We start from the raw sequence: 27,241 nt of genomic DNA on the forward strand, positions 1-27,241 counted from the left end.
GTTCAGAGACTCAAAATCCCTATCAGTAAAAAGGGTTTGCTACTTACTTAAAAGCATTTTCAGGATTAAGCACAGTGCTTAACAGGTAGTGATAACTCCCTTTCCTAAAACGATTTAGTTTTTCTCAACAATTTTGCCTATTGAAGCAAAGACAGAAGAGGCTAATGCATTTGCAGGTGTTATGAAAGTCTCCTCATCCTTCCAGGTTCTCCCCATTCAAATCTGTCCAACAAAAATGTTCCTGACACAACACATTCATCTTCTACTCAGATGCTCAATGTTATTTTCTTGCCTAAGTCAGTGATTCTCAACCATAGGTGCACATTAAAATTGCCTGAGATGCATTTAAAAAATCATTTACTGGACCCCATCCCAGATTAAATAAATCATAACCTATGGCATTAGGGCCCAGTATTTTTACTTTGTAAAAGCTTTCTACTTGAATACATTGTGTGGTCAACTTTGAAAAACACTGGCCCAGGTATCATTCTAAATATGTGGCCTTGCATCAGCTCCCACAATCTAATCCAATCTACATTCTCACGCCTTCTTCTGTTGACCTTATCTTCCACTCATATTCTTCTGTTCATCCACAAAGAGACCTAATACTACCCCAGCTTCCCTGTTCTGTCTTAAAGCAGTTTCCCTGCCTCTCTGCCTTTCCAAATTTTGGTCATGTTTAGAGTTTAATTCAAATCCTTCCTCTACCATCACATTCTCTCTCTCTCTCCCCTCCTTGAAGCTTACCATCTACAACACTATTTGACATTTAACTACAAATTTTCAACTTCTTTGTCATCATTTAGTTTTCTCACTAAACAATGAAATGTTTTAAAACTGTATAAATAATGTCCGAAGGAAACTCCGAACTCGTTGGAGAAAGTTTTTACTTTTACTCTTTTGGTTAGAAAAGTCCACACTGTCTAGAGCTTCTCCTCCTGACCCCTACTGTGCACTATGGAGCCTTTTACATAGGTGGTGCATAGTAAGTATCTGTGGTTTTAATTGTGTGAGAACCACCCCTTGTGTAAAACTGAATCTTCGCAGGCATCTTGCTCTGCTTTTCAGTGAGGGCTTACCCACTCTCCACCCCCACCTTTGTTTACCATCCTACTTCTGCTAGGAGATTTGGAATCAGAAACAACTGGGTTTTTACCCTGACTCTGCTTTGTTCGTGTAATCTGGGATAGTTCACCTTCTTTCTAGTCTGGGATTCTTTAAACTCTAAAATAGAGATGACAACAACTACCTTCTGGGGTGTTATGGCACTATTGTAGTGTTAGCTAATAAAATATCACTATTACTGCTTTATCACATGATATTTGCTTATAATAATTTCCTAATGATTTCCTCTATGCCTTTTTAAATGATCATAAATATAGCACCCCTTAGACCAGATGTGAGTACAAAAACTTTTTCATTACCTGTCCCTTAATATACTCCATAGCTCCCCACCTAAGCAGGCCTCCAGAAGCATGTATACATACTTATTGTCCTTGAAAGTACGATATAATCTGTGAAGACAGATAAAAACATGATTATTTTCAGAAATCTAGTTTAAAAACCTTTTTAAAGCTGCTTAGAACTATCACTATAACATTATGAACAATAATCCTTATCTCCATATAAATATCCCACAACTACACTGGCCAAATTCTCTGATTTCCCTACTGTCTTCTTCTGCTCCTGTGGATCTCTTTACTTATATTGCCCTTTCTCTAACCAAAAACTGAACTTCTTAACTTCAGTTTTACTGTAAAAATTTTATCCATTCTTCAGGGTCAATCTCCAAGGCCATCTTTTAAACAAAACAGCATATTATCCTAACCAAATATGGCCTCTCCTTTCTCCAAAAACTCAGAGACCTCTGAGTATGTCACCTTTAAGATATGCCTTGCATGGTAGTTATTCATGTGCATGTCTTATGTCCCCTAGTTGGTTAATTGATGTTGGATTCCCCTGGAAATAGACTCTGAGACAGATTTGCAAGCAGTCAGTTTAGTGGCAAGTGCAATTGTAAACAATGTCTGCCAGGGAGGAAAGAAGTAGAATTGGGCTGTTTTAGTTTCAACAAAAGCCTCAGTTACAAGGGGCTCTGCAGTTGTTAGACGGATGTCCCTGAAGACAGCATGTGAACTTGGGCAAGGTGGTTCTCTTCACCAAAAAAAAATCAAAAACCAATGTCCAGAGAGGAAGTGAGCTAGAGTCTTCAGCTGACAACCACACTCCTAGAAACTGGGAGAATGGGGGCCTCAGTTCCGAAATGGGATCTGGACAGGGCAATAATTTCAGCGTTGTGTAAAAGCAGTTTTGGGATCTTAATCATCAAGAGACCCCCCCTTTTCTCCCTAGCACTGCACCCAGGCCAAAGCAGACAGCAGAGCAGCCATATCATGTAGAGACAGAAGAAGCAATCGGGTAAAATGGTTCGAAGTGTGGGCTCTGAACCAAGCTGCCAAAGCTTGAATCCAGATCAGACATTTATCAGCTCTGCAACCTGTTTTCACATTGTGAACATATATTTTCATTTTACTCTATACTGATCACATATTCACATATTATTAATATGTATATTATTGATATTCATTGAAATATATATATAGATATATATATATCCATTTGATTCTAATTGACCAGTGAGATAAATGTGTTGATTATCTATACATATAGAAGATATAGCTTATAACAACATCTGGTATGTTAATTTCTCAATAAATGTTGTCATTAATATTTATTCCTCATATTTTTGCCCTACTACATGCCAGACACTTTGGAAAGGTTGAAAATAAGACAATGAATGCAGCCTAATCCATGCCCAGAAGCTGCTTATCATAGCTTGTTAATGAAATATTAATTTTAAAAGGGCATCCATTCTAGGAACGTAATTAATATAAAGATAATTGCATGACTCTCTATTGCCAGCACTGCCTGGGTTCAAATTTCTTTGTTAATCTTCAGGGGAAAAAAATGGATCTGGAAAGATGGATAGGTAGAAAGAGTCTTTTAAAGCATTCGATCAAAAAGCATAAATTCTAGTCGTTATAGGGACACTTTACATTGCCCGGATTACTAAAACTATGCTCTGGGACATTAAGACATATACAAAAGCATAAATTGGCTTATGCCACTACCCATGAATTTACAAGAATGGAGAGCTGTGGCCTATAATAATTAATATTTCTTCTGCAAACTCTTATGACAGTTACTGAAAGAATAACTATTAGGACATGGATGTTTTGGTACTTATTGTACTGCTAAGACCAGGGTACATTCCACCTTGGCATCCCACGCATGCCCAAATCCCACCCCTACAGAAATTCAACATCAGGATGCTTTCTGAGGAGTTTCTTAGAAATCCTTGCTTCCCTAGTCCCCAGTTATGCATTAGGTCTGAATAAAATAACCAGTTCAAATTATTCCCCGATAATTTTATATTTACATATAGACATACTCAAACACATATATATACACACACTTTTGTGATGTTTAGTCAAGAATAAAAACAACTGGAAAACATCTGACCCCAGATCTCAAACTTCTAACACTTTTAGTACTATTGCTGTGACTAGGATGGAGAATCCAGAGTGAGACCTCCCCCTCTTCTTTCTGCCCTCTTTCATGGAAAGTTTAAAAGAAGAACTGTACGAAAAAATGAGATTCTGTTATTTGCAACAACATGGATGGAACTGGAGGTCATTATATTAAGTGAAATAAGCCAGACATACAAAGACAAAAATCACATGTTCTCACTTATTTGTGGGATCTAAAAATCAAAGCAATTTAATTCATGGAGATAGAATAGAAGGATGGTTACCAGAGGCTGGGAAAGGTAGTGAGGAGACAGGGGTGGAGGGGGAGATGGTTAATGGGTACAAAATAAAATAGAAAGAATGAATAAGATCTAGCAATTGATAACACAACAGGGGGATTGCAGTCAGCAACAATTTAGTTGGACATTGTAAAATAACTGTAAGAGTATAAGTGGATTGTTTGTAACACAAAGGATAAATGCTTGAGGGTATGAATACTCAATTTTCCATGCTGTGATTATTATGCATTGCATGCCTGTATCAAAATATTTCACATATCTGATAAATATATATGCATACTTATATATTTATCAGATATGTGAAATATTTTGATACAGGCATACAGAAAAAATAAAAATAAAAATAATTAAATAAATAAAGAGTATGAAAATCCTAAATCCTAGGAAGCCAAGGGCTCACTTACTTCACAATGAATGGCGAGCACAGTTCCTCTAAGATCCTCTTCTCTGAGTAGACATGCTCCTGTTGCTTAGTGTCAACAATGTGCTTCTTCCTTATACACTTCATAGCAAAAGCAACATTCTCATTTTTTACTTTAACCTATATAAGAAATGGAAAGATACATCAAAATTAACTTATAGCTACATAAACATGCTAATTGATGAGAGTTAAAATTGTTCCATGTTTATGGAAGCCCTTAACACTTATCCCTCTGAGAACTTTCATCCAAATGTACACACTTCCCTTTCATCATAATTTCTAGAATAGTTCATCTATCTGGGATGTGGCTCTAAAATTTTTGTATTAAAACAAAATGTTGTTAGACTTAATAGTTAGATAGCTATTCTGTTTTTAACTGGGTAACATAAAAAACTTTGACCAGAATTGCCAGACATTTTTTTTCTTATTATTCACTTTGCTTTCAAAGAAAGATATATTATTATTATTATTTTAAAACACAGTTTCACTCTGTCGCCTGGAGTGCACTGGCACAATCAGGGATCACTGCAAGCTTGACCTCCTGGGCTCAAGCTATCCTCCCAGCTCAGCTTCCTGAGTAGCTGGGACTAATTTTTGTGATTTTTATAAAGACGGAGTCTCACTATGTTGCTCAGGCTAGTCTGAAAATCCTGAGCCCAAGCAATCCTTCCACTTTGACTTCCCAAAGAGCTGGGATTACAAATTTGAGACACTGCACCCAGCCTAAAGCAAGATATGTGAAATCAAGCTCTATATCTGTACCATCCAATATGATAACTGCAAATCACATGAGGTTACTTAAAGTTAAATTAATTAAAGTTAAAAATTCAGTTCCTGAGTTATATTAGTCACACTTCAAAAGCTCAACAGTCACGTCTAGTTAGTGGCTACCCTATTGAACAGCACAGATACACAGGACATTTCCCTCAGCACAGTTTTATTAAACAGTACTACTCTAGATGCAGAGTTGAGTGTTTCCTTAAAGGAAATAAAGATTTTAAAATACTTTTTTGATAGATGTAAAACTTCGTAAGCAGACTATGCTAGACAAATAACTATATTGTGCAGAAATGACTGCGTTCCATATTTTGCCCACGTTTGCCATTAGTCTTGCCCATGACTTTTAAATCAATGGTGGATTTACTGCTTCAATTATTAGAAAAACAGATTTCAGCTTTGTTAATTCAATCCTTTTGTCACAGACTTTGATGAAAAATACCCCTGCAGATGGGTATTATCTTTATCTGTCCATAAGGCATAAGAGACATTACACACATGCTTTATCCTAAGGAACCATTTGTCCCCAACCCCCATCAGAGATAAGTAAGGACTAGATGTGAAGTGTACTGTCCAGACTCCCCTGACAGCATTTCAAATCTACCATGCCAAGGGCCAGCCAGCAGACCAAGGGGTCAACAGAGTTCCCAGAAGTTAAGGTATGGTGAATCCTTAATGAATCCTTAAAAATCTGATGGGCAAAAGGACTTGGTAATTGCCAAGGCCTCAGAGCCATCTGCACCCAGTAAGGTCACAGATCTCCTACTCCACAGTTTCCTCAGAACACTTGATTTGGCAGTACTACTTTTGCTACTCCTTGGAAGCTGATAGCTCAGAGAGGGGGTGATGTGGAAGGCACAACTGAAATCAGGCTGTAAGTTCCCAGATATCCTGATCAACACTACAAAAGGCTGCTCTCCGAATGTTCCCTTGCATTCATCTTGTCTTTTCTCACATATGAAATTTTGAGCAGCCCAAAAATAAGGTCATAAAGGTGAAATACAGACATGGTAGTGGAGTTGTTTAAAGAACAGAACTATAACACTGAATATTTCATTTCTATGGCATTTTCATTTGACACATTCTTCTTTTCTTTGGTGAATAGAGACTAAATGTGTCATAAATGTGTATATAGATACACATTTGCTGTTAGAAAATACATTTTTAATGTTTCCTTTTGGAAGTGCTTACTTGGTACATTGATAATTATCAAAAACAAAATTCACGAAAGATGTGGTATAAGCTTGAACTAGCAGCTGATTATTACAAGTTACTTACTAGGACAGACCTGCTACTATGCAATATACAGAGTGAAAAGTTTACTTTCTCAATTTCAGTTCAAAGCAACATTTAAGATAGCAGTAACAATTCATATATTCCTCCAAGATATACCGGAACATAAAACAAAACAAACAAAAAAAAAGTCAAAAGGCTTCTCTCAGATGCTTGAAACGTAAACCCCTTACAAGCTCAACTCTTCCGAACCCACCAACGCCCAGTGTTGCAATAATCTCAAGGTTCTGGAATGGGGATGATGAGGAAAATCTGGCCACCTTCTCCTTCAGCTGAATCATTTCCAAAGAGAGCGCTTTAGACAGCTTCCAGTTAGACATGGACCGCCTGGACAAGAGAAGTGAAACTTTACACACACACACCCATAATCAAGCAGGTGTCATGCCATACATAAATTTCACTCCTATGACAGTCTAATTTCTACTGTAACTATGATTTATAGTTGCCACAAAGGCTATCTCAACTTTTATGGATCAGATTCAGTCCCAAGCAGGGAGAAAACAATAGAATAAAGAAACATGAAATTAACACATACATATACACCAAGAAACAGACAAATGCCAAATTGAATCAATGAGAGATAAAATGGGTATCGTTTGTGGTATTTAAAATATACCTCTTAGATTTCTCCTCAGTGTGAAAAAAAATTTTTTTAATTAAAAATATGGCCAGACACAGTGGCTCATGCCTATAATCCCAGCACTTTGGGAGGCTGAGGCAGGTGGATCACAAGGTCAGGAGTTCGAGACCAGCCTGGCCAATATAATGAAACCCCATCTCTACTAAAAAAAATACAAAAATTAGCCACGTGTGATGGCAAGGCACCTGTAGTCCCAGCTACTCGGGAGGCTGAGGCAGGAGAATTGCTTAAACCTGGGAGACAGAGGTTGCAGTGAGTCTTGATCACACCACTACACTCCAGCCTGGGTGACAGAGCAAGACTCCATCTCAAATAAAACAAAATTAAAAATACATAAACCTAATAAAGCTATTTTTAAAAACATAAAAAGCAGTCAATGAAAGGGAATAAAACCAGAGAGCCACTTCCTTTGCATCTTATTCAGGAGAATGCCCCAATGAGAATCTTTCCTATGGTTTTCTACTTCTATCAGATCTTGAAGCTTTGCATGGCCGAACCAAAATAACTGCTTTGTGAAATATGACAAGCACATTTTTTACTTTATATCTAAGTACTGTTGTTTGGAAATACCCTTTTTTTTTTTTGGTCTTTTAATTAAGATTTACTGCTCTGGGTTATATATTCATAAATTGTTACCACAAGAGGGTTTCAGCATAAAAATTGCAAATGTATTGCCTGCAAAAAAGCATATGAAGTACTGACGGAATATTCTAACTTAATTCAAATTTAAGTTTTCTACGAATTTTGACTATATGGGTTTGATAGCACTATCTAGTGAACCTATGCTTAAACATTCACTGTAAAAATGTTTCAGCGAACAATTTTCAAATAATTTTCATTTAATAAAAGTAGAAATTTCTAGTAAATTTTTAAAAATTAATCACTATTACTACATTTAGAGACCTACTCAAACCCCTCCTCCACATATCCCTGGGTAATGATTTTCTTATATTTTGAAAAAATTTTGATGGTAACCCTGCTCTTTACTTGTAATCAAGTATTAATGTTTTTTTGAGCTAAGTCACCAGGCAGCATAAAATATCCCTTTTGTAAAGCCCTGGATTAGAACATTTCTCCTTAACATTCCTACTTATCACCCAAAAAAAAAAAGGGTAGACTACTTATAGACTTAGATAATATCCATTCTAATGGAAGTGGTGCTGTTTTTGCAGAAGAAAAATTAAAAAGAACTCTCCAGAATTTTCTAGTGAAGGCACATTAAAAGTTACCACACAGCAAGTCAACCCTTTGTTCCCTTCTTTATCAGCTACGGGAAGTCAGCTCTGGCTCAGAAAAACATTCCTTCACTTACTTGGCATGTCTTTTTTCATCATCACGGTTCAGGTTTGCCACATATCCCTCAAGGTATTTTTGCAGCTCTTCAAATGTACCGACAGTTTGGTTGAATGTTCTAAACAGATAGAATAAAATAAAATGCTCTGTGCTAATAGTTACCAAGGCAACTTGACATTCTTCTAAGCTCATAAAATACTAGCTGGTTATTCATGACTTTATAAATCATTTTTTAAATAATTTATAAAATGTTAAGGTTGATGTAATATATAGAATGGTTATTAAAAGCTATATGTAGTTGATCCTTTGAATTTATAAAAGCGAAAGGGCTATTAGTGAGAACAGAAAACTTTTAACTTTTAAAAATAGGTTTCTGCCTTGTATTTAAGGTTTAACAACAAGTTTTTTTTTTTAAAGAAGATAGTGGAAAGGGAACAGCCTTACATGATCTGTTTACTGAATCAACGGGTTACAGATTCTTTTAACTTTGGTTAATTAAGTTAAGCTATATATGTGTGTGTGTGTGTGTGTGTGTGTGTGTGTGTGTGTGTGTGTGTGTCTGTGTCTGTGTCTGTGTGTGTGTGTGTGTGTGTGTGTGTGTATTTTAAATCAAGGATAACATTTATCTCTTGTTTCAAGATAACTCCATTTCACATTCCTTCATAATTAAATCCAATACATTTTGCCTTAACTTACTAGTTCTCTGTTATAGATTCAGCCAACATCTCTTCACCTTTCTCACCCTTCCTGGATCACAGGTTTCTCGTGGGCCTGATCTAATCTCTGTCTCCAGTCCATGATCCTTGGGAATTCTAATATAGTCATATGCCCATGAAAAAAAAAAAAAAATCCCTTTCCTCACCAGTGAAAGGCCAACTTTCTTGATTACTTCCAATGCTTCCCTGCTTCTATATCCAATAATCCACCTTGACTTGTGATTATTAGGGTAATTCTTTTCCACACTACAAAATTGTATCCTTCTTAAAAGTAAAAACCATGCTTTAATCATCTTTGTAACATTTGAAGTACCTGGCACACAGTAGAATGAAAAGAGTGAGTTTGCCTCAAAATACCTAAAACTAACAAGCCAGAGCCACCTCAATATTGTGCTATCTCAACTTACCGCCTCTACTCATTTACCTGACAACCAATCTATATTTACTTTATTAAGCACATATTACATATTGTGTAGGCTATTTTTTCTTTTCCCCTCCAGATCTATTCTCTATTCTTCTCTAGCTTGTTCTATGGACTGACCTTTGTCGACTGTAGAGTAGCAAGACATAAAATGAGATGGCTGTGAATTTTCTAATTTCCAATAGTTGAAATTTTCTGTTAAAAAGGAAACATTCTTACTTTGTTTTACTTTTATTTATTGTATACTTCACCATTATTTTTCTTTCTATTAAACTGACTGCAGTATTGTTGTAATAAAAAATAAAAAATCTCATTTTTTAAATAGAGGTGAGACTAGTGTTATAGGTCTCTAGAAACTCTCCACTAGCTAATCCTAAAGCCAAGTTCCAACAGCTACAACATTGTTGCTGTGATATACAAATAGCCCATATTAATTCAGATACTATAGCCTGAGTAATAACTAATCTACTTTTTTTGAAATTTGTCCAAACAATCAATGGTAGAGATGTGACAAATAGCATTTCCCGTGTGTTTAGAGCTCTTGCCCTACAAAAGGATTATTTAACATTTTATTACATTTAAAAATATGAAATATAACTCAAATGTTAACTCTCCTTCTTACACTGTATTCAATCTAACCATTTGTAAAAATCTTGAATTAAGAAAGAAGAAATAGAAAGTCATTGGCTTTCAATCACTATACTTTATTGCAAGGATGGTGCCCTGTATTCAACCACCATCTAGTGAGCACTTCTCATATGCCAAAGACGATGTCAAAGGCTGGGCACTACAACTGCCGTGAACAAGTTACATGATTCTGTATTCATGAAGCTTACAGAAGCATGGGAAGACAGATGTTAAATAAAGCAATCGAAGTGTTATAATGATATGATAAGGGTATAAAGGCTGCTAGGAGAGCATTATTGTGGGATCTTATTCTAGTCTATAAGTCATAGCTAGTATTATCATATAATTTATCATCCAAACTGTAATACATTTCAGAGTGAAATGATGTGTCAATATTAAATATGCTGTGTAATCCAGACAGTCTCACTAAATCCAAGATGTAAGTAAACCCAGTCATATCTGATAATCGGCTTGTTTCACCTACAGAAAAAATTCACATAACTTTTTAAGTCTCATTGTGTCTAATGCAATACTTTGTACATTGCAGACTCTAAATTATACACATGTAAATAAAACATTTTAAAACTATAAACTAAGTAACTTGAAAGCTATATAAAAGTACTGCATCCTCTTTACGGATTATGAATACATGATACATTGTATAAATATGTGGTATATGTGATTACAATGAAGAAAAAGGAAATGAGTTCTTCCTTTCTATCCTTCTATTTTTAGTTCTAGCATTTTGCATCAATTTGTAATATTGTACCACATAGCTAATGCCACTCAGTGCTTACACACATTTTAAGGAACATATATACAAGACAATGCATTATAGATATAAACTGTACCAATATATTTTCCATTTGAGAGTTGGCATCCAAAGATTACCTTTCTCCGAAAACACTTGGCACTTTTCTAGCCCCATGCTTTCGCTTGAGAGTTTTATTTCACCTACAGTAACTTAGACATTTCCTCTTTGCCTCGAAAAATCCTGTTAATACTTTAAGTCCCATTTCCACACATAAAAATTAATATAAAACCTTGACCACTTTACTGCATAGTGATTGCTTCTCTTTTTGAACATGTGCTTGGGAACTGACTGGCAGAATGGAAAGCACGCGGAAATGAGTTAGGAAGCCTGGCCAGAGACGGCTCCCATACAGGGAACGCTGTTGGGAGAATGATTTAACCTACCAGGGACTCATTTTGTATCTGTAGAGGGGAGAATTAAAATAACTCTAAGTGTTATTAAGAATTATTGTTGGCCAGGCATGGAGGCTCACATTTGTAATCCCAGCACTTTGGGAGGCCAAGGCAGGCAGAGCATGAAGTCAGGAGATCAAGACCACCCTGGCCAACATGGTGAAACCCCGTCTCTACTAAAAATACAAAAATGGGCTGGGCATGGTGCCATGCACCTGTAGTCCCAGCTACCTGGGACGCTGAGGCAGGAGAATTGCTTGAACCCGGGAGTCGGAGATTAGAGTGAGCAGATATCGTACCACTACACTCCAGCCTGGCAACAGAGTGAGATTCCGTATAAAAACAAAACAAAACAAAACAAAAACAAAAACAAAAAAACATTATTGTTAACTTTTCAGGCATGTTAGCATTATTGCGGTCATGCATTACATATAATACTTAGCTTTTATAAATGCAACTCAAATGTGTAGATAAAATAATTTTATGCTTGGAATTTGCTTAAAAATAGCGTGGAGATAGCAAAGAGTGGTAAAGGAGTATATATCAGGCATGAAGTAATCATTGTTTAATTTTCATTATGGGTTTATGATACCATTCTGTCTATTTTTGGATATGTTTTGGATATGTTTTATGATACCATTCTGTCTATTTTTGGATACCATTCTGTCTATTTTTGGATATGTATTTATTTAGCAGTCAACTTTATACTCCCTTGTGATACCTGTTGTCATTTTATAATTTTTGTTAGTATTTCATATGAGTAAGCTGTATTTCTTTGACTACGCTATGACTTTTTTGACAATGGCCTGCCTTTGGTATCACTGAATTTCCTTTATTTTGTCAAGCAGATAATCAACATATAATGAATTGATAAATGAGAAACCCAAGGGGGCTGATTCAGATATGGTTTAAAATGAATGATGGTTATAAAATGAATGACCTAAGACATTTTGAGATTAACATTGATACACATCACTTATAAATTACTACAAATGTTCAATTAAAGCCTCTCTGGAAAATATAAGCTAATAAATATTTTATGCTTTGAGAGAGGTTTTGTTCAAAAATTTTTTGACTACTAAAGGCATTTTAGAAATGGTTCACTATATTGTTCACTATATTATATGGAAGAAATCCATCAGAGAACTAATAAACTTACTTTGCTAGAAGATGCAGAATTTAAATCAGTCTATTGCTGATATTTATGTATGAACCCTGCACACAAAATATTTAGCCTGCCAGCAGATCTGCCACTGCCACAGACCGATTCAGCTCGGAAGGCCCTGTTCCTCCCCATGCATTTTAATAGAATGTACTTGCAGCTGAGATTGGCCAGTATTTCCAAGTGGTGATGAATGAGAGAACAGATCGGCCTTAGAGTAACAGAAGGCCAAGTCTTCAAAGGTGGCAGTGGCCTGCCTCCTCCAACATCAGTATACTCACTCTCGGTCTATAACCAGGCATGCAACATCATTTTCTTCAGCAATAATGTTAGCTGACCTGACATCATCACTGCAAACAAAAATAGAAAGTCAATTTTCACTACAGTTAGAAATTAAACATCCACCTTTATTAGGGAATTTACTAACTTTGTATGAAAACACAACCATCACTTAAACCTTCCAAAGACTACTTATTTTAAACATCATAATTTATATCCCCCCAAAAAAAGATTTGAAATGTGCCACAACAAAGGTTATGGACACAAAGAATTCAGAGAAGAAGATAATTGCACTGGAAACAGAACAATTAGTGACTACAACTGTTTATGGAATCTCATTCTGAGCTTTGTGAAAGTCAAAATAAAATAGCTCTCCTCTGATCAAAGGAGAACTCTTCATTAACAAGAAGACAAAACTGAAATTAATTGATCAAAGAAATATTTTGGGAAAAGTTAAGTAATTAGCATAAGACAAACAAATCAATAATAAAATTTTAAAAAGTTTTGGTGTCATATCACCCAATTAATACCCAAATACTTTCATTTCAAAGCAAAAAATGTATATTTTCCATGAAAATCTCTGAAATTAGAGTGTATCTTAAAATTGATAAATTATAGTATATTTAGCAGCACTTTCTTTTTCTTAGGTGTACATAATATAGCAGTGCATCTTATAACTGACATCTTGCAATTGGATATGATCTAATTGTAGCAAATTTAATTACTTAATGAATGCTAATGGGTCAAGTACCACTTAAAATACTTCTTTAGAGACCTGTTTACTTGTATTAGCTACCTCCCTCTATTAGTTACAAACTCAAAGACACACACAAAAAAGGTACATCCACAATGCACGCAGTACTCTGAGATTCATTTAAGGTCACTTGGGAGTAGCAAGCATACCCTGGAGTATGCTTTGGGACTCTTCTAGTCAACTTCATCAAAAATGTTTTCACACAAAGCGTATTTCCTTTACCTTCCCTTAGTAATAGGACAGGAAAAACACTGGCAGCCTACTCTACCATTTCAAAGAAGACCCTCATCTATCTCGCTTACATTCGGAGACCTTCTGACATAACTCAACAGTCCCTCCCAAGTTTGAAGGGTCATTGTTAGAGATACTAGTGAAAACACTTCCATTTCATGGACTTTTGGGACAGAAGCAGGATAGTTTGTACTTGTATATGTAGAGGTAGAGATAGAGATAGAGATGGTGGATGTAAAGCCAGACAGATCTAGAAATAGACATAAACATAGACATAGACATAGACATGATCTTGACTGTGGGCCAACCATTTGATTTGTGAGATTAGAGACAGGAAAGGCATATGGTACTCCTTCTGCATGTCAGTATCATGATTTTGACTAAGAATATTCTCTGCAAACACTTTACAAGTATTAGATGTATGTAAATACACTTATTTTTCTTCCATAGTAACTGTGTAAGTGCCATAGATTTTTTTTTCCACATAAAATTCTGAAAGAACTCCAGGGATTATTTAATGTCAAGTCATGGAAATATACAGAATATAAGGAATACTAATTCACAGTCAGTGGCCCTAAAAAGTGAGAGCATTAAAATGCACAAAAATATAAAAATTTTTGTTTCCAACTTTCCTTCTCATTGATTTTAGCTTAATGCTTTCAAACACCTTTAGGAGTTGAGTGTCTAGGTTAAACATAAATTTACATGTTTCTTATGGGAAAAACTGTAATTGGCTAGCTGTAAAATATAGCATAAAAAAATTATTTCAGGCCCAGCAAAACTAAATAACATGTTTTCTTTCAAGAGCTATTTTGACTCTATACAGCATTTATAAAGTTATGTGCATTTTCAAGCTTCAGTTCTTTTGCTGGAAAGTATAAGGAGACCTATAAGTGTTAAGAACAAATACATTTAAGTCCTGGATAATGATATTACATTATTATATAGCATGAGTGTATTAATATTCTGTGACAAACAAAAAGAATAATTTTCCTAATATTGAAATAATTCCATTACCAGCTGTAAAGTGGTAAAGAAGAATTCAGCTTGTCTTTCAATTCCACTTTTAAATTGTTTACATAATAGCTAAAACTTTATTTTCAGTAGATGATTTTCTTTAAAAACTAAGAGATTTATGATTTTTAAAGACTAAAATTTGTCTTCAGTTAATTTCTGAACACATTTGCTTTGCTCTGTACTTAGGTAAACCTGATCTACAAATCAGCAGAATTGGGGACCCATAGGCAAAGGTTAAGAAGATAAATGAACAGAAATACTATTCCTGTTTTGTTTTGTTTTGTTTCACATTTTGGCTCAGACTTTATTTTGTGTATAAGAGCCCTACTAGTGGCTCTATCAAGTGAACATTTAACATTTACTATTTTGTTTATAATAATTAAAACAGTTATGTTTGGCCTTGTCTGCTTAAAAAATAAGTCATAGCTGTCCTGATGCTGAGAAACATGCCTCAGGAAATCCGAAATACTATTCCTTTTCTGAAAGCATACAGTTGAAACAAATGCATTTAGTCATACATAAATTTTAACTGATTTCTTAAGTCATTCCAAGTATTCATTTGAAAACATAGAGATTACCAGTAAAGTGTATTGCCCTAACTTTAACTTAGTATTTTAAAAAGTTATTTATATTTAGGAAAATGTATTTGATCAGACTTGAGGTTTTATGCATTCCAGGAGGTGCAAAGTATGACTTGAGTCATTCAATCAGCTTTTTTTAAAAATTGCATTTTAGGTTTTGGGGTACATGTGAAGAACATGCAAGATTGTTGCATAGGTACACACATGGTAGTGTGATTTGCTGCCTTCCCGCCCACATCACCTATATCTAGAATTTCTCCCCATGCTCTCTCTCCCCAACTCCCCACCCCCCACTGTCCTTCCCCTGTTTCCCCACTGAGCGACCCCAGTGTGTGATGCTACCCTCACTGTGTCCACGTGTTCTAATTGTTCAACACCCACTTACAAGTGAGAACATGCGGTGTTTGATTTTCTGTTCTTGTGTCAGTTTGCTGAGAATGATGAGTTCCAGGTTCATCCATGTCCCTACAAAGCACACAAACTCATCGTTTTTTATGGCTGCATAGTATTCCATGTTGCATATGTGCCACATTTTCCCTGTCCAGTCTATCATCAATGGGCATTTGGGTTGGTTCCAGGTCTTTGCTATTGTAAACAGTGCTGCAATGAACATTCGTGTGCATGTGTCCTTATAGTAGAAAGATTTATAATCCTTTGGATATATACCCAGTAATGGGATTGCTGGGTCAAATGGAATTTCTATTTCTAGGTCCTTGAGAAATTGCCACACTGTCTTCCACAATGGTTGAACTAATTTACACTCCAATCAACTGTGTAAGAGTGCTCCTATTTCTCCACATCCTCTCCAGCATCTGTTGTCTCCAGATTTTTTAAGATCACCATTCTAACTGGTGTGAAATGGTATCTCAATGTGGTTTTGATTTGCATTTCTCTAATGACCAGTGATGATGAGCATTTTTTTCATATGTTTGTTGGCCTCATGTATGTCCTCTTTTATAAAGTCTGTTCATATCCTTCGCCCACTTTTGAATGGGCTTGTTTTTTTCTTGTAAATCTGTTTTAGTTCTTTGTAGATTCTGGATATTAGCCCTTTGTTAGATGTGTAGATTGCAAAAATTTTTACCCATTCTGTTGGTTGCCAATTCACTCTACTGACTGTATCTTTTGCTGTGCAGAAGCTGTGGAGTTTGATTAGGTTCCATTTGTCTGTTTTGGCTTTTGTTGTCAATGCTTTCGGTGTTTTGGTCATGAAGTCCTTGCCTATGCCTATGTCCTGAATGGTTTTGCCTAGATTTTCTTCTAGGATTTTTATGGTGTTAGGTCTTATGTTTAAGTCTTTAATCCATCTGGAGTTAATTTTAGTGTAAGGTGTCAGGAAGGGGTCCAGTTTCTGCTTTCTGCACATGGCTGTCCAGTTTTCCCAACACCATTTATTAAACAGGGAATCCTTTCCACATAGCTTGTTTTTGTCAGGTTTGTCAAAGATCAGATGGTTGTAGATGTGTGGTGTTGCCTCCGAGGCCTCTGTTCTGTTCTATTGATCTATATCTCTGTTTTGGTACCAGTACCATGCTGTTTTGATGACTGTAGTCTTGGAGTATAGTTTGAAGTCTGGCAGTGTGATGCCTCCTGCTTTGTTTTTTTTTGCTTAGAATTGACTTGGGATGAGGGCTTTCTTTTGGTTCTATATGAAGTTTAAGGTGGTTTTTTCCAGTTCTGTGAAGAAGGTCATTGATAGTTTGATGGGGATAGCATTGAATCTGTAAATTACTTTGGGCAGTATGGCCATTTTTATGATACTCATTCTTCCTAAAGCTGAGCATGGAATGTTTGTCCATCTGTTTGTGTCCTCTCTTATTCCACTGAGCAGTGGTTTGTAGTTCTCCTTGAAGAGGTCCTTTACATTCCTTGTTAGTTGTATTCCTAGGTATTTTATTCTCTTTGTAGCAATTGTGAATGACAGTTCGTTCTTGATTTGGCTCTCTTTAAGTCTGTTACAGGTGTATAGGAATACTTGTGATTTTTGCACATTGATTTTGTATCCTGAGACTTTGCTGAAGTTGTTTATCAGTTTAAGGAGATTTGGGGCCGAGACGATGGGATCTGCTAAATATACAATCATGTTGTCTGCAAATAGAGACAATTTGACTTCCTCCTTTCCTAATTGAATACCGTTTATTTCTTTTTCTTGCCTGATTGCTCTGGCTAGAACTTCCAAGACTATATTGAATGGGGGTGATGAGAGAGGGCAGCCTTGTCTACTGCCAGATTTCAAACAGAATGCTTCCAGTTTTTACCCATTCAGTATGATATTGGCTGTGGGTTTGTCATAAATAGCTTTTATTATTTTGAGATACGTTCCATCAGTACCTAGTTTATTGAGGGTTTTTAGCATAAAGGGCTGTTGAATTTTTTCAAAGGCCTTCTCTGCATCAATTGAGATAATCATGTGGTTTTCGTCTTTGGTCCTGTTTATGTGGTGGATGATGTTTTTAGACTTGCGTATGTTGAACCAGCCTTGTATCCCTGGGATGAATCCTACTTGATCATGGTGGATAAGCTTTTTGATGTGCTGTTGCAATCGGTTTACCAGTATTTTATTGAAGATTTTTGCATCTATCTTCACCATGGATATTGGCCTGAAGTTTTCTTTTCTTGCTAGTCTCTGCCAGGTTTTGGTATCAGGATGATTTTGGTCTCATAAAATGATTTGGGAAGGATTCCCTCTTTTTGGATTATTCGGAATAGTTTCAGAAGGAATGGTACCAGCTCCTCTTTGTATGTCTGGTAGAATTTGGCTGTGAACCCATCTGGACCTGGGCTTTTTTTGAGTGGTAGGCTCTTAATTGCTGCCTCGACTTTTGCCCTTATTATTAGTCTACTTGGGGTTTTGACTTCTTCCTTGTTTAGGCTTGGGAGGATGCAGGTGTCCAGGAATTTATCCATTTCTTCCAGGTTTACTAGTTTATGTGCATAGAGTTCTTTGTAATAATCTCTGATGATGGTTTGGATTTCTGTGGAATCTGCACTGACATCCGCTTTATTGTTTTTTATTGCATTTATTTGATTATTCTCTCTTTTCTTTTTTATTAATCTGGCTAGTGGTCTGTCTATTTTGTTGATCTTTTTAAAAACCCAGCTCTTTTTAAAATATTTCTTTCATAAATTAGATCAACAGTAAATAAATTCATACCTCAAAACTGAAGGTTGTGGGAGAAATTTCAAATACACTGGTTTTTTTTAACCTTGCAAAATGAGCTGATAAAAATTCTCAAGAAAATACTACTTTTGACCTGATGATCTAAAAGCACACAAAATATATAAAGCCATTGTTTCCTAATTTTTAAAAAGATAAAACCCCTAAAGTAGGTAATATTTCAAACCTTGTGTTCACAAGGGAAAATACAGTTTTTCCATTTTTCATCTTTTCTCAGACCCTTTTTGAAACTAAAACATTTAATAGAACACCAATTTCATCTTCACTAGCAAACTTAAGATTTTCCAATTATTTCCTCTGCAAATTAGTATACTTTTTTCCTGCATAATATTTTTAAGAAATCACTTCAAAATACTTAATATTAGGATATATGTTGCCATTAATTTAGTAGCTCCATTAAACAACTCTAAATGATTTTATATTCAAAATAGTCAAAGCATTTAATCTAAAGTATGGCATATAAATTCATGAATTCACCTGATAAGAGCTTTTTCTCCAAAGTATTCTCCTTTCTGCAGTGTTTTTATCAGCTGTGGTTGATCGTGGCCTTCTGTACTCTGTGTTACTTTTACCTAAACAATGTTAAACAATATGAGGAGAAAGAGACAGAAGAAAAAGGAGAACCTGAATACACATTTATTCAACCAAACCCTCCAGACCTATATAAACTTGATCAAGGAAAAAAGACAACACTTTGTTTTGATTTTACAGTAATTAGGACAATTTACCTACACTCAGCCCATTTTGATGGATGTGGGAAATCCTATGGTCTAATATGATCAAATAACTCTACCCACTGTAAAAGGAAAATTCACCATCTAAACCCCACCTTCTAAAATTAAATTTTAAATATGAATCCAGTGATTCCTTCTGAGAGATCCACAAAGCAAATAATGATGGTCCTGTGAAACTTTCTATTTCAAAAAGTCTAATAGAGTTGACAAAAATTAATTGAAAATAAGGGTGAGTATCAGTAGTTCTAAGTCTGGTAGCAATAGATTGACTGGCTGAATCCTGTGTACCCCCTAAAATGAATGCAAAATGTTGACTGAAGAAGGATCTACAACTTTCATGGGCATCTCAAAGCAATCTCTTGCCCAGGAAGGCTTAAGAACCCCCCACCCAGCAGAGCCAAATAGCAAAAGCCTTGTTTGTGGCTAGAGCTATTCCAATTCAACATGATAATAAGTGCTGCTTCAGGCTAAATAGAAATTCTGTTTGGCACTTACGTATCTCATGATGAATTAAAATTTCAAAAATAATAAATGCAATTTTTTATTAGTAAGAATTCTTTCAAATTATGGCGTCTAGGTTGGGAAAAAATGACAAGAAGTAGTTCTAAGTGTTGAAGAGTTTCAGAGGTTCGAAACTATTTTGTTCATGTTTTTCCTTTACTTGGGGCCAAATTCAAAGTTCATCCACAATCTGGTTTACAAATGGCAATGCCTCACTCCCTGATGATAAGCTGTTCCATAGAAGAGAAAACATATGTAAAAATCTGACATTTTATACACACAGGTGCTCAAGAACTGACCCTTTCCTTCAATATTTCACAAATGCTTTTCATCTCTGAGGAACACTGTTGAGTCAACATTGGAACAACTGGTAACATGTTATACATTCAATATCCAGATAAAGAAAAAGACTTATTGTACATGTTAGTACAAATTTTGCATCAGCATCTAAATTCACTTGTACTTTTTTGTATCAGTCGAAATTCTGAGCCATATTGGTTCTATAAACTTGATACATAATCGTTACTGTCTTCAATTGCTGAATTCGTTCTCCACCTGCTACATGTCATATCTGTTGGATGAGAAAATATTCTAGTACTGATCTGGAATCTGGGGATGATTGAGAATCACATATTCATAGCTAGAAGGAAACTTATAAATAATCCAGCCATCTCATACACAATTAAGCTAGGTCTCCCCTCCCCGCAAAAAATCAAGTGACCTATGTAACATCACTAAGAAGTTATGATCTCTTAGGGGGTCCTGTGGCTTCCATTCCAAACCCAGTGTTGAAACAGAACTACATGGGACTCTACTGGTAGAAGCTCCTTTATCTGTCCAAAGAGGAGGACTTACTTTGCAATGCAAAGCATAGTTGAGCGTATGGCAAACTGATTTAAAGTATCTTTTTGATTTAGTAAACTTTAATTAGTAGTTACCTTTCCTTTTGCCAAAATGAAAAAGGTACTTCCTTCCTCGCCCTCTCTAATGATGTAATCTCCTTTGTCATAATATTCCTATTGAAATGAGAGAGAAATGTTAGATCAAGTGAAGACATGCAACTGAAGACATAAAGAAAGCAGAACTCCTTTCATCTTTGAAATGAGTATTCCACGTGTTTTTTTGTTTGGTTCGTTGTTGTTGTTGCCTGTTTTAACTGTGAGCTTTTCTTACATTGCAGTCATAAACTGTAGAAAAGTAATGAGACTTTTGCTTTATTTTCTGCAGTTAGGTTCCTTTTTTTCTTTCATAGAGTAAATTCACCTGGAATACTGAATTTTAGGCATGAAGTCCAGAGATATAAAGAGAAATGAGAATCTGGCAACAATACTGGCTATCATCTGTATAATCTAAATATAAACTGTTTGGTGACCAGCAACATTCTAAAAATTAAGTCTGGGGTCTAGAAAAAGAGCAAGTGATTATATAATATCCCCAGTGGATATTAGGAACATTACCATTAATTTCTAATTCCTTGAAAAGCAACTTCTAGGAAGATTCTACATTCACAGTAGGTAGCTCTGTCATCATACTATATCCAAAGATTTATCATCATAAAATATTGACATTAGAATTTTTTAATGTAAATTATATTATTTAATGTAAATTTATCCTCATGAAATCTCAAATTATTGCATATTTCTTTTTATTTATTAACATCTGCTTCTCTCATATATGTTTGTGTGATTAGAAGATTTTTGAGGAGGGAAAAATAATCTATTTATCTGTCAGACCAAAAGAGCAACTAAATATCTTAGAAAACGAAAGATAGATTAAACTGTTCACATCTACTTTGCTTTAATTTGACCTTGTCTTAAAGTCACAGAACCAAAATGAATCTCTTAATTATTCATACAAACAAAAATGACTTCTTTAATTTTTAAAAACGACATAACTAACCACATAATTACTCTCTCTTGTTTTTCATTTAGATTTGAAAATAAATTCCAAACTACTTTTGTGTCTGTTGTTTTTCAATACTTTTTTGATCATTTACATTTCTGGAATCAATATTACTCCTAATACTAACAAACGTGCCTTTTATTTTCATAACACTATGTACATTTTATAAGACATGTCAACATCTCATGGAAGGACGTATAATATTTTTGGAGTGAAAAGTACTTTGAAGCCAAACAGATCTATATTCAAATCTCAGTTTACAATAAGTTTTACTTTCCTTAACCCCTAAAATTAAAATAACAACACTTATCTTCAAAGATTTAGGAAAGTGCATTAGTTTTTTTTATTGCTGCTGTAACCACCACAGACTTGGTGGCTTAGAGCCACACACTTTTATTATTTACAGTTCTCGTGAGTCAGAAAGTCTAGTCACAGTGCTGCTCAGTTAGATTTCTCAGTTAGAGTCTCTCAAGACTGAGCTCAGGTATCAATAGGGCTTATATCATTCTGGAAGCTGAGGGGAAAATTCACTTTCAGGCTCATTCAGGTTGCTGGTAGGATTCACCTGCAGGATAAGATCCCATTTCCTTACTGAGCGACAGTGAGAACTGCCCTTGAGGTCTCTCCCATCCCTGCAGAGGGCCCTCTCCATCTCAGAACCAGTGATGGCATGTCCAATTCTTTCCCTCAGAGTCTCTCTGGATTCCACCTCTGCTACATCTCTCTGACTCCAACCAAAGCTAATTCTATGCTCATGTAGCTATATTCAGACCACCTAGCCAATCACAATAATCCATTTTAAAGTCCCAAACTTTAAGCATACCATTAAAGTCCCTTTTGCCAAGTAATATGATACACTGATACATTTCAGGGATTCGGATCTGGATATCTGGAAGGGGGTTGGGTGGGGGACCATTCTGCCTACCACAATAAGCCAATGAAAGGTAATGTTGTCTGAAATATTAGGAGCATCTAAAGCATAGTAAATGCAAAATCAATAGCTGCTATGTTAAGGAGTATGACAATGATTTGCTCTACTGTTTCCTACATCTTCTGGACTTCTGTTTCCTTTTCTGTAAAATTAAGATTGTGTTTACTACTACACTTAATGTTGTTTGAGGACTAATTAAGATGGTGTATCTAAAGTACCTGATGGAACATTTAGTACACCCCAGGTACCCAGTGACTTTTAACCTTGTGAAAGAGGCTGTGAGCTGGTCATGACAGTCTTCCAGAGGACTATATGACTGTCCAGGTAACTTACATTTGCCAGCCTTCTACTATTGGCTATGGCCACCTGATGAACTTTTACCTAAAAGCATCTGAGTGGAAGGGATCTGTGACACTTCCACACCAAGCCCATGCACATTTTCTGCATGTGTCTTTACACCATTTCCCCAATTATAATGGCATGGCCCACACAAACCTGGAAACCCACATGTTGAAAATGGCAGAGTAGTCACCAGCTTGGGTTCCCGAATGACTGTGTGGAGCCAATTGGGACTATCTTCCCTGGACGGTTATGTGAACAAAAGACAAACTTCTATTTCATTTAAGCAATGATATTTGGGGTTTCTTTGCCTCATAGTTTGCTTATTCAAACTCTTCACCCCTTCTCAATTTTAGCTTTATCACAAACCTTGACTATATGCTACTGTGATTTTGAGGTGGAGATGACTATGACCCTTGTGGGATGATCCTGACCCCACAGTCCAGCTGTCTTCACCATGTAGCTAACATTCAATGTTCTTTGCTATAATTGCTGGGATTGTGTTAGCTGTTCCTATTTCAGACAGTCTGCTCTTCAAGCTCTCCTGTTCCCATCACAATTTTAGTCCTTATTACCCACGGGAAGCAGAAGAAACATGAAGTATTTCTCAAGTGTTGTTAGGCCGTTCTTCAGTTATTATAAACCTTTGATGTGTGCAGAGGTGTGGCTTTAATTCCTGACAACTGGATAAATTCAAAGTAGGGAAAGCTTGAAAGGGGGCACTGAGTAAGAGCTTTGTTATTTTTCAAGGGACAACATTCCTAGTGGCATTTTTTTTTCCATGGATGATTCTTTGTCACCCAAAACCATGGGAGGAAGATAAATAATACCTCCCAGTGTGTTGACAGTAATTTCATAGATCAGAAAAGGCTGTGGAAATAGGTCAGACCAAAAATATATAGTGGTAAGTACTGACTGTGATGCTAGACTGCCCAGTGTTTGTCAACTGGGGAGTGCAACCAGTCAAACCAGGGTAGTTACTGAGACCAAAAAGAGAAATGGAAATAGTGTGGTTATTGTCCTTGTGGGTACATTGCAAAGGTGTCCCTTAGAGGACCAAGAAGCCATAGACCCTATCCTGCAGAGCAATGGTTTTCAAGCATTTTTCACTCTGACCAACAGTAAGAAATACATTCTGCATGTACACTCAATACACATACAAGAGCATGTACACATATTTACACAAAATTGAAAGATTTTTCAAAATAATACTTCTACTTACTATTCTGATTTTTAAAATATTCCTCTAAATTGGTTTCATAACCTGGTAACAAGTTGTAACCCGTTTTTACTGTAACCAAAATGTTCATTCTGTGATTATCTAGCAAAATACTAGAGCCTGCGTATCTATAAATACAATATATAAGACCAAAGGAAATTCCAAAGTGACAAAGGACGAAGACAAAGAAGGAAGACGATGACTTCCCTAGAGTCTTTAATTTGCAGCTAGAAAACTTCTTTACAAGTATCTTGCAAAAAGAAAATAAAATATTCATTAAAAAGAAGTATTGGAAGTACTGATGATACACAACCAGATGTATACACACACACACACACACACACACACACACACACACACCTCTGTGCATTGTGTGACTATGTACTCAAGTTTATTGTTTAAAAAATTGTTTACGGTTAGTTATTTATGTTGTTAGTAATCTTTGTTTTCCATAGATAATAGTTTAGAACACCTCAGAAATTTTGAAGCAAGTACAACTGCATCCGGTGGGCCCAGTCAGTGCCTGACTGGTTATTTACAAAGAACCAGATACTACAAAATGAAAACAAACAGAAGTTATTCCTATTTGGGTAAGCCAATCATATAGAATTCTGTGATTTCAATGTTGAAAGATCTCATAGAGATATGGCCCACCACTCCATTATTTTGTAGATGTGGAGATGACATACTAAAGCTCACCACAATTAACTGACAGCTGGTAGAGCAACAGAGGCAGAACCACAACGCCTAATCTCCAGACTTTGGACTAGCGAACTTTCTACACCTGGCTGCCCCACCTTTAGCTCAATGGTTAATAAACTGTAGCAAAATCTACAATTATTTCAACTTTCTTATAGCTCTGGATTTAACCATTAAGATGACACGGAAAAAAAATCCTGGTTTATGCAAGTGTTGGTAAGGACTACAAGAAAAACTAGACTTTTCAAAAGTGATTAAAAATGGAAAATTCTCAAATAAAGAGGCAGATGGTTGCAAACTCTAAACATTTATAACTAAACCAGTGTCTCTTAGACTTTAATATGCACAAAAATCCCACCATTAGAGTGTTAAGTGTGGATTTGAGGGTCCCAACTTGAGTTTCTGATTCAGTAAGTGTGGGGTGGTGCTTGAGAATATGCCTCCTCATTAGCACCATGGGCAATATGACTAATAAGGGCAAAGGGCAAGGTTGTTCCACACTATACACCTCCAGCTTTGTGAAAGATGGCAGGTCAGAGTTGTGGTGCAAAAGGCCACTGGGTCAAATACCAAAGCACTGTGACTAACAGGTGATTTTACAATGAATCACAATGTTCGTAGCTCAGGAGGATGACACCGTCAGATCTGATGCTTAGTGGATTCATCACCATGTGTGGGAACAGAAACTACTTCTGCTTTTGTCTTCCATACTGCACAACTGCCAGGTGCATAAGTCACATTATTATTTTCATTGTCATTAATCTTTCCACTCTATTCCGAATCTGTATCATGCTCTTCTGTTTTCATTAGTTAACTCTTAATGAACTCTAGTATGTTGGTGTTATTCCCACCCTTGTTTCCTATCGGAACACAATAAGAAGCTTAAAGGCAGTGGCTGCCTCTATAACTAAATGATCTGAGTGATTTAAGCTAAAGCAAGAAATGCTATTAGAACATTGCACAATCAGGGCCATTTGTTATAGGAGTTCAACTATCTAACTTTCAACAAACACATCAGATCAACTGCTTGGTGATGGGAAATTTTGATTCTCCCTTCCCTACCCCCTGCTACATCAAAACTCCCAAATCAACTCCTAAACTGCATGACAAATTTAGCCTGTTTTGTTTTGTTTTGTTTTGTTTTCCAAAGATTATTGTGCCAGTTTGTGGGACAGCTGGTCCTAGAACTCTGGACACTGTTGAAACTGATGGATTAGTGACTGGCTGTTGTCAGGACCAAGCTGATGGATCATTAGTCCAAGCTATGCTGGTAAATCACATGCTTTTCTTAGCGCTAAATACATCACATTACTCCCTTGTTAATCACTTTCGCATTTGAGAATTTTCACACATCACAGAGACACATTTGTTTGCCAGGTATGAATAAAGAGCCCTTTATAAACTGCTACTGTCTGCAAATGCTGAGATACAGCAAATCCTTTCCAGGGTGTTTGAAAAGATGAGATTTTCAAATTTGAAGTGTGTGTTAATTACTACTGGATTTAAGCACCCATCTATATATTCTGTAACAATTACCGTGGCTGCTATAAATATGTCTAATTTACCATTTATTTTTAATGATACAAAATTTTTGTACTTGCTGTCAACATAGAATTCACTTCTGGTGAATCTACCCCATTAGTATTATATTAAAAGCATATTTTTGTGGTTAACAACAACAACAAAAAAAAACCTGGGGCCTCTCCAGCTTAAACTTTTTTTTAAAAGCCCTTAGAAATTAGGATGAATCATTAATTTGTAACATCTGTGATTTGGTTATGTTACAATGGGAGACTCCCAAGAGATTCAGGGTAAGCAATCTTTTTGAAAATGACTTCATATCTGAACCCCCTAGGGCCACAAGGGCAGGCACTGTGTCATCGTGGTCTGTCCTTGATAAACTGATGGATGGGTTCCATGAATTGTAAATGGAAATATTGCTGGTGTCACTTACACTTAAGGATAAAATGGTCCCTACTCCCTGCTTGACAGATATTAGTTACACTGTATATTGTGATTGACAGAGGCATGAATCTGTCAACAATCAGCCTTGCAGGGTTTTCAGGGTTTTTTTCCCCCTCCTACTGAGAACAGCTTTATAAAAGCTTAAATTCTATATGTGACTCCTTTACTATTCCTTACCTCTTTTAAATTCCATAAAAGCCATCTGGGTTTCAATGAAATTGACCCTCCCAAAAAAGTTAAAGGACTTATTTGCTTTGAATTTTAATCTCTGAAATCTGAAGAAGTTTTCACAAAATGCAGATCGTTGGAATCCAAGGTACATGTCGTAAAAGTATTATTCATAAAAAGACTTGACTAGTCTTGGACTAGAACCAACCATCTGGGTGATGCCTAAAATGAGTTTTTGAACACATTCCAATATGCCGTTTCCCCCTAGATGTTAAAATAGATAAAGTGCTGCTTAAGTACAGTTTTTAAAATGTGTTTTGTGGTCTAGAGTGTTCAAGCAGAAAGTGTTTCACAGCCT

At 36.0% G+C, this 27,241-nt stretch overlaps 1 protein-coding gene across 1 annotated transcript in view; it reads right to left on the bottom strand.

Moving 5' to 3' along the window:
* Window positions 1–27,241, bottom strand: part of PRKG2 (protein kinase cGMP-dependent 2) — a 116,658-nt gene that overhangs the window by 46,694 nt on the left and 42,723 nt on the right. Inside the window, exons 7-13 of the mRNA XM_003923946.4 lie at window positions 20,599–20,676; window positions 18,903–18,997; window positions 12,667–12,735; window positions 8,273–8,371; window positions 6,494–6,647; window positions 4,234–4,370; window positions 1,425–1,514 (exon numbers count right to left, since the gene is read on the bottom strand). Of these exons, the coding sequence (XP_003923995.1) occupies window positions 1,425–1,514; window positions 4,234–4,370; window positions 6,494–6,647; window positions 8,273–8,371; window positions 12,667–12,735; window positions 18,903–18,997; window positions 20,599–20,676 (722 nt within the window). The remainder of the gene's footprint in view (window positions 1–1,424; window positions 1,515–4,233; window positions 4,371–6,493; window positions 6,648–8,272; window positions 8,372–12,666; window positions 12,736–18,902; window positions 18,998–20,598; window positions 20,677–27,241) is intronic.

This window comes from Saimiri boliviensis, chromosome 3 (assembly GCF_048565385.1).
Source record: "Saimiri boliviensis isolate mSaiBol1 chromosome 3, mSaiBol1.pri, whole genome shotgun sequence".
Taxonomy (NCBI): domain Eukaryota; kingdom Metazoa; phylum Chordata; class Mammalia; order Primates; family Cebidae; genus Saimiri; species Saimiri boliviensis.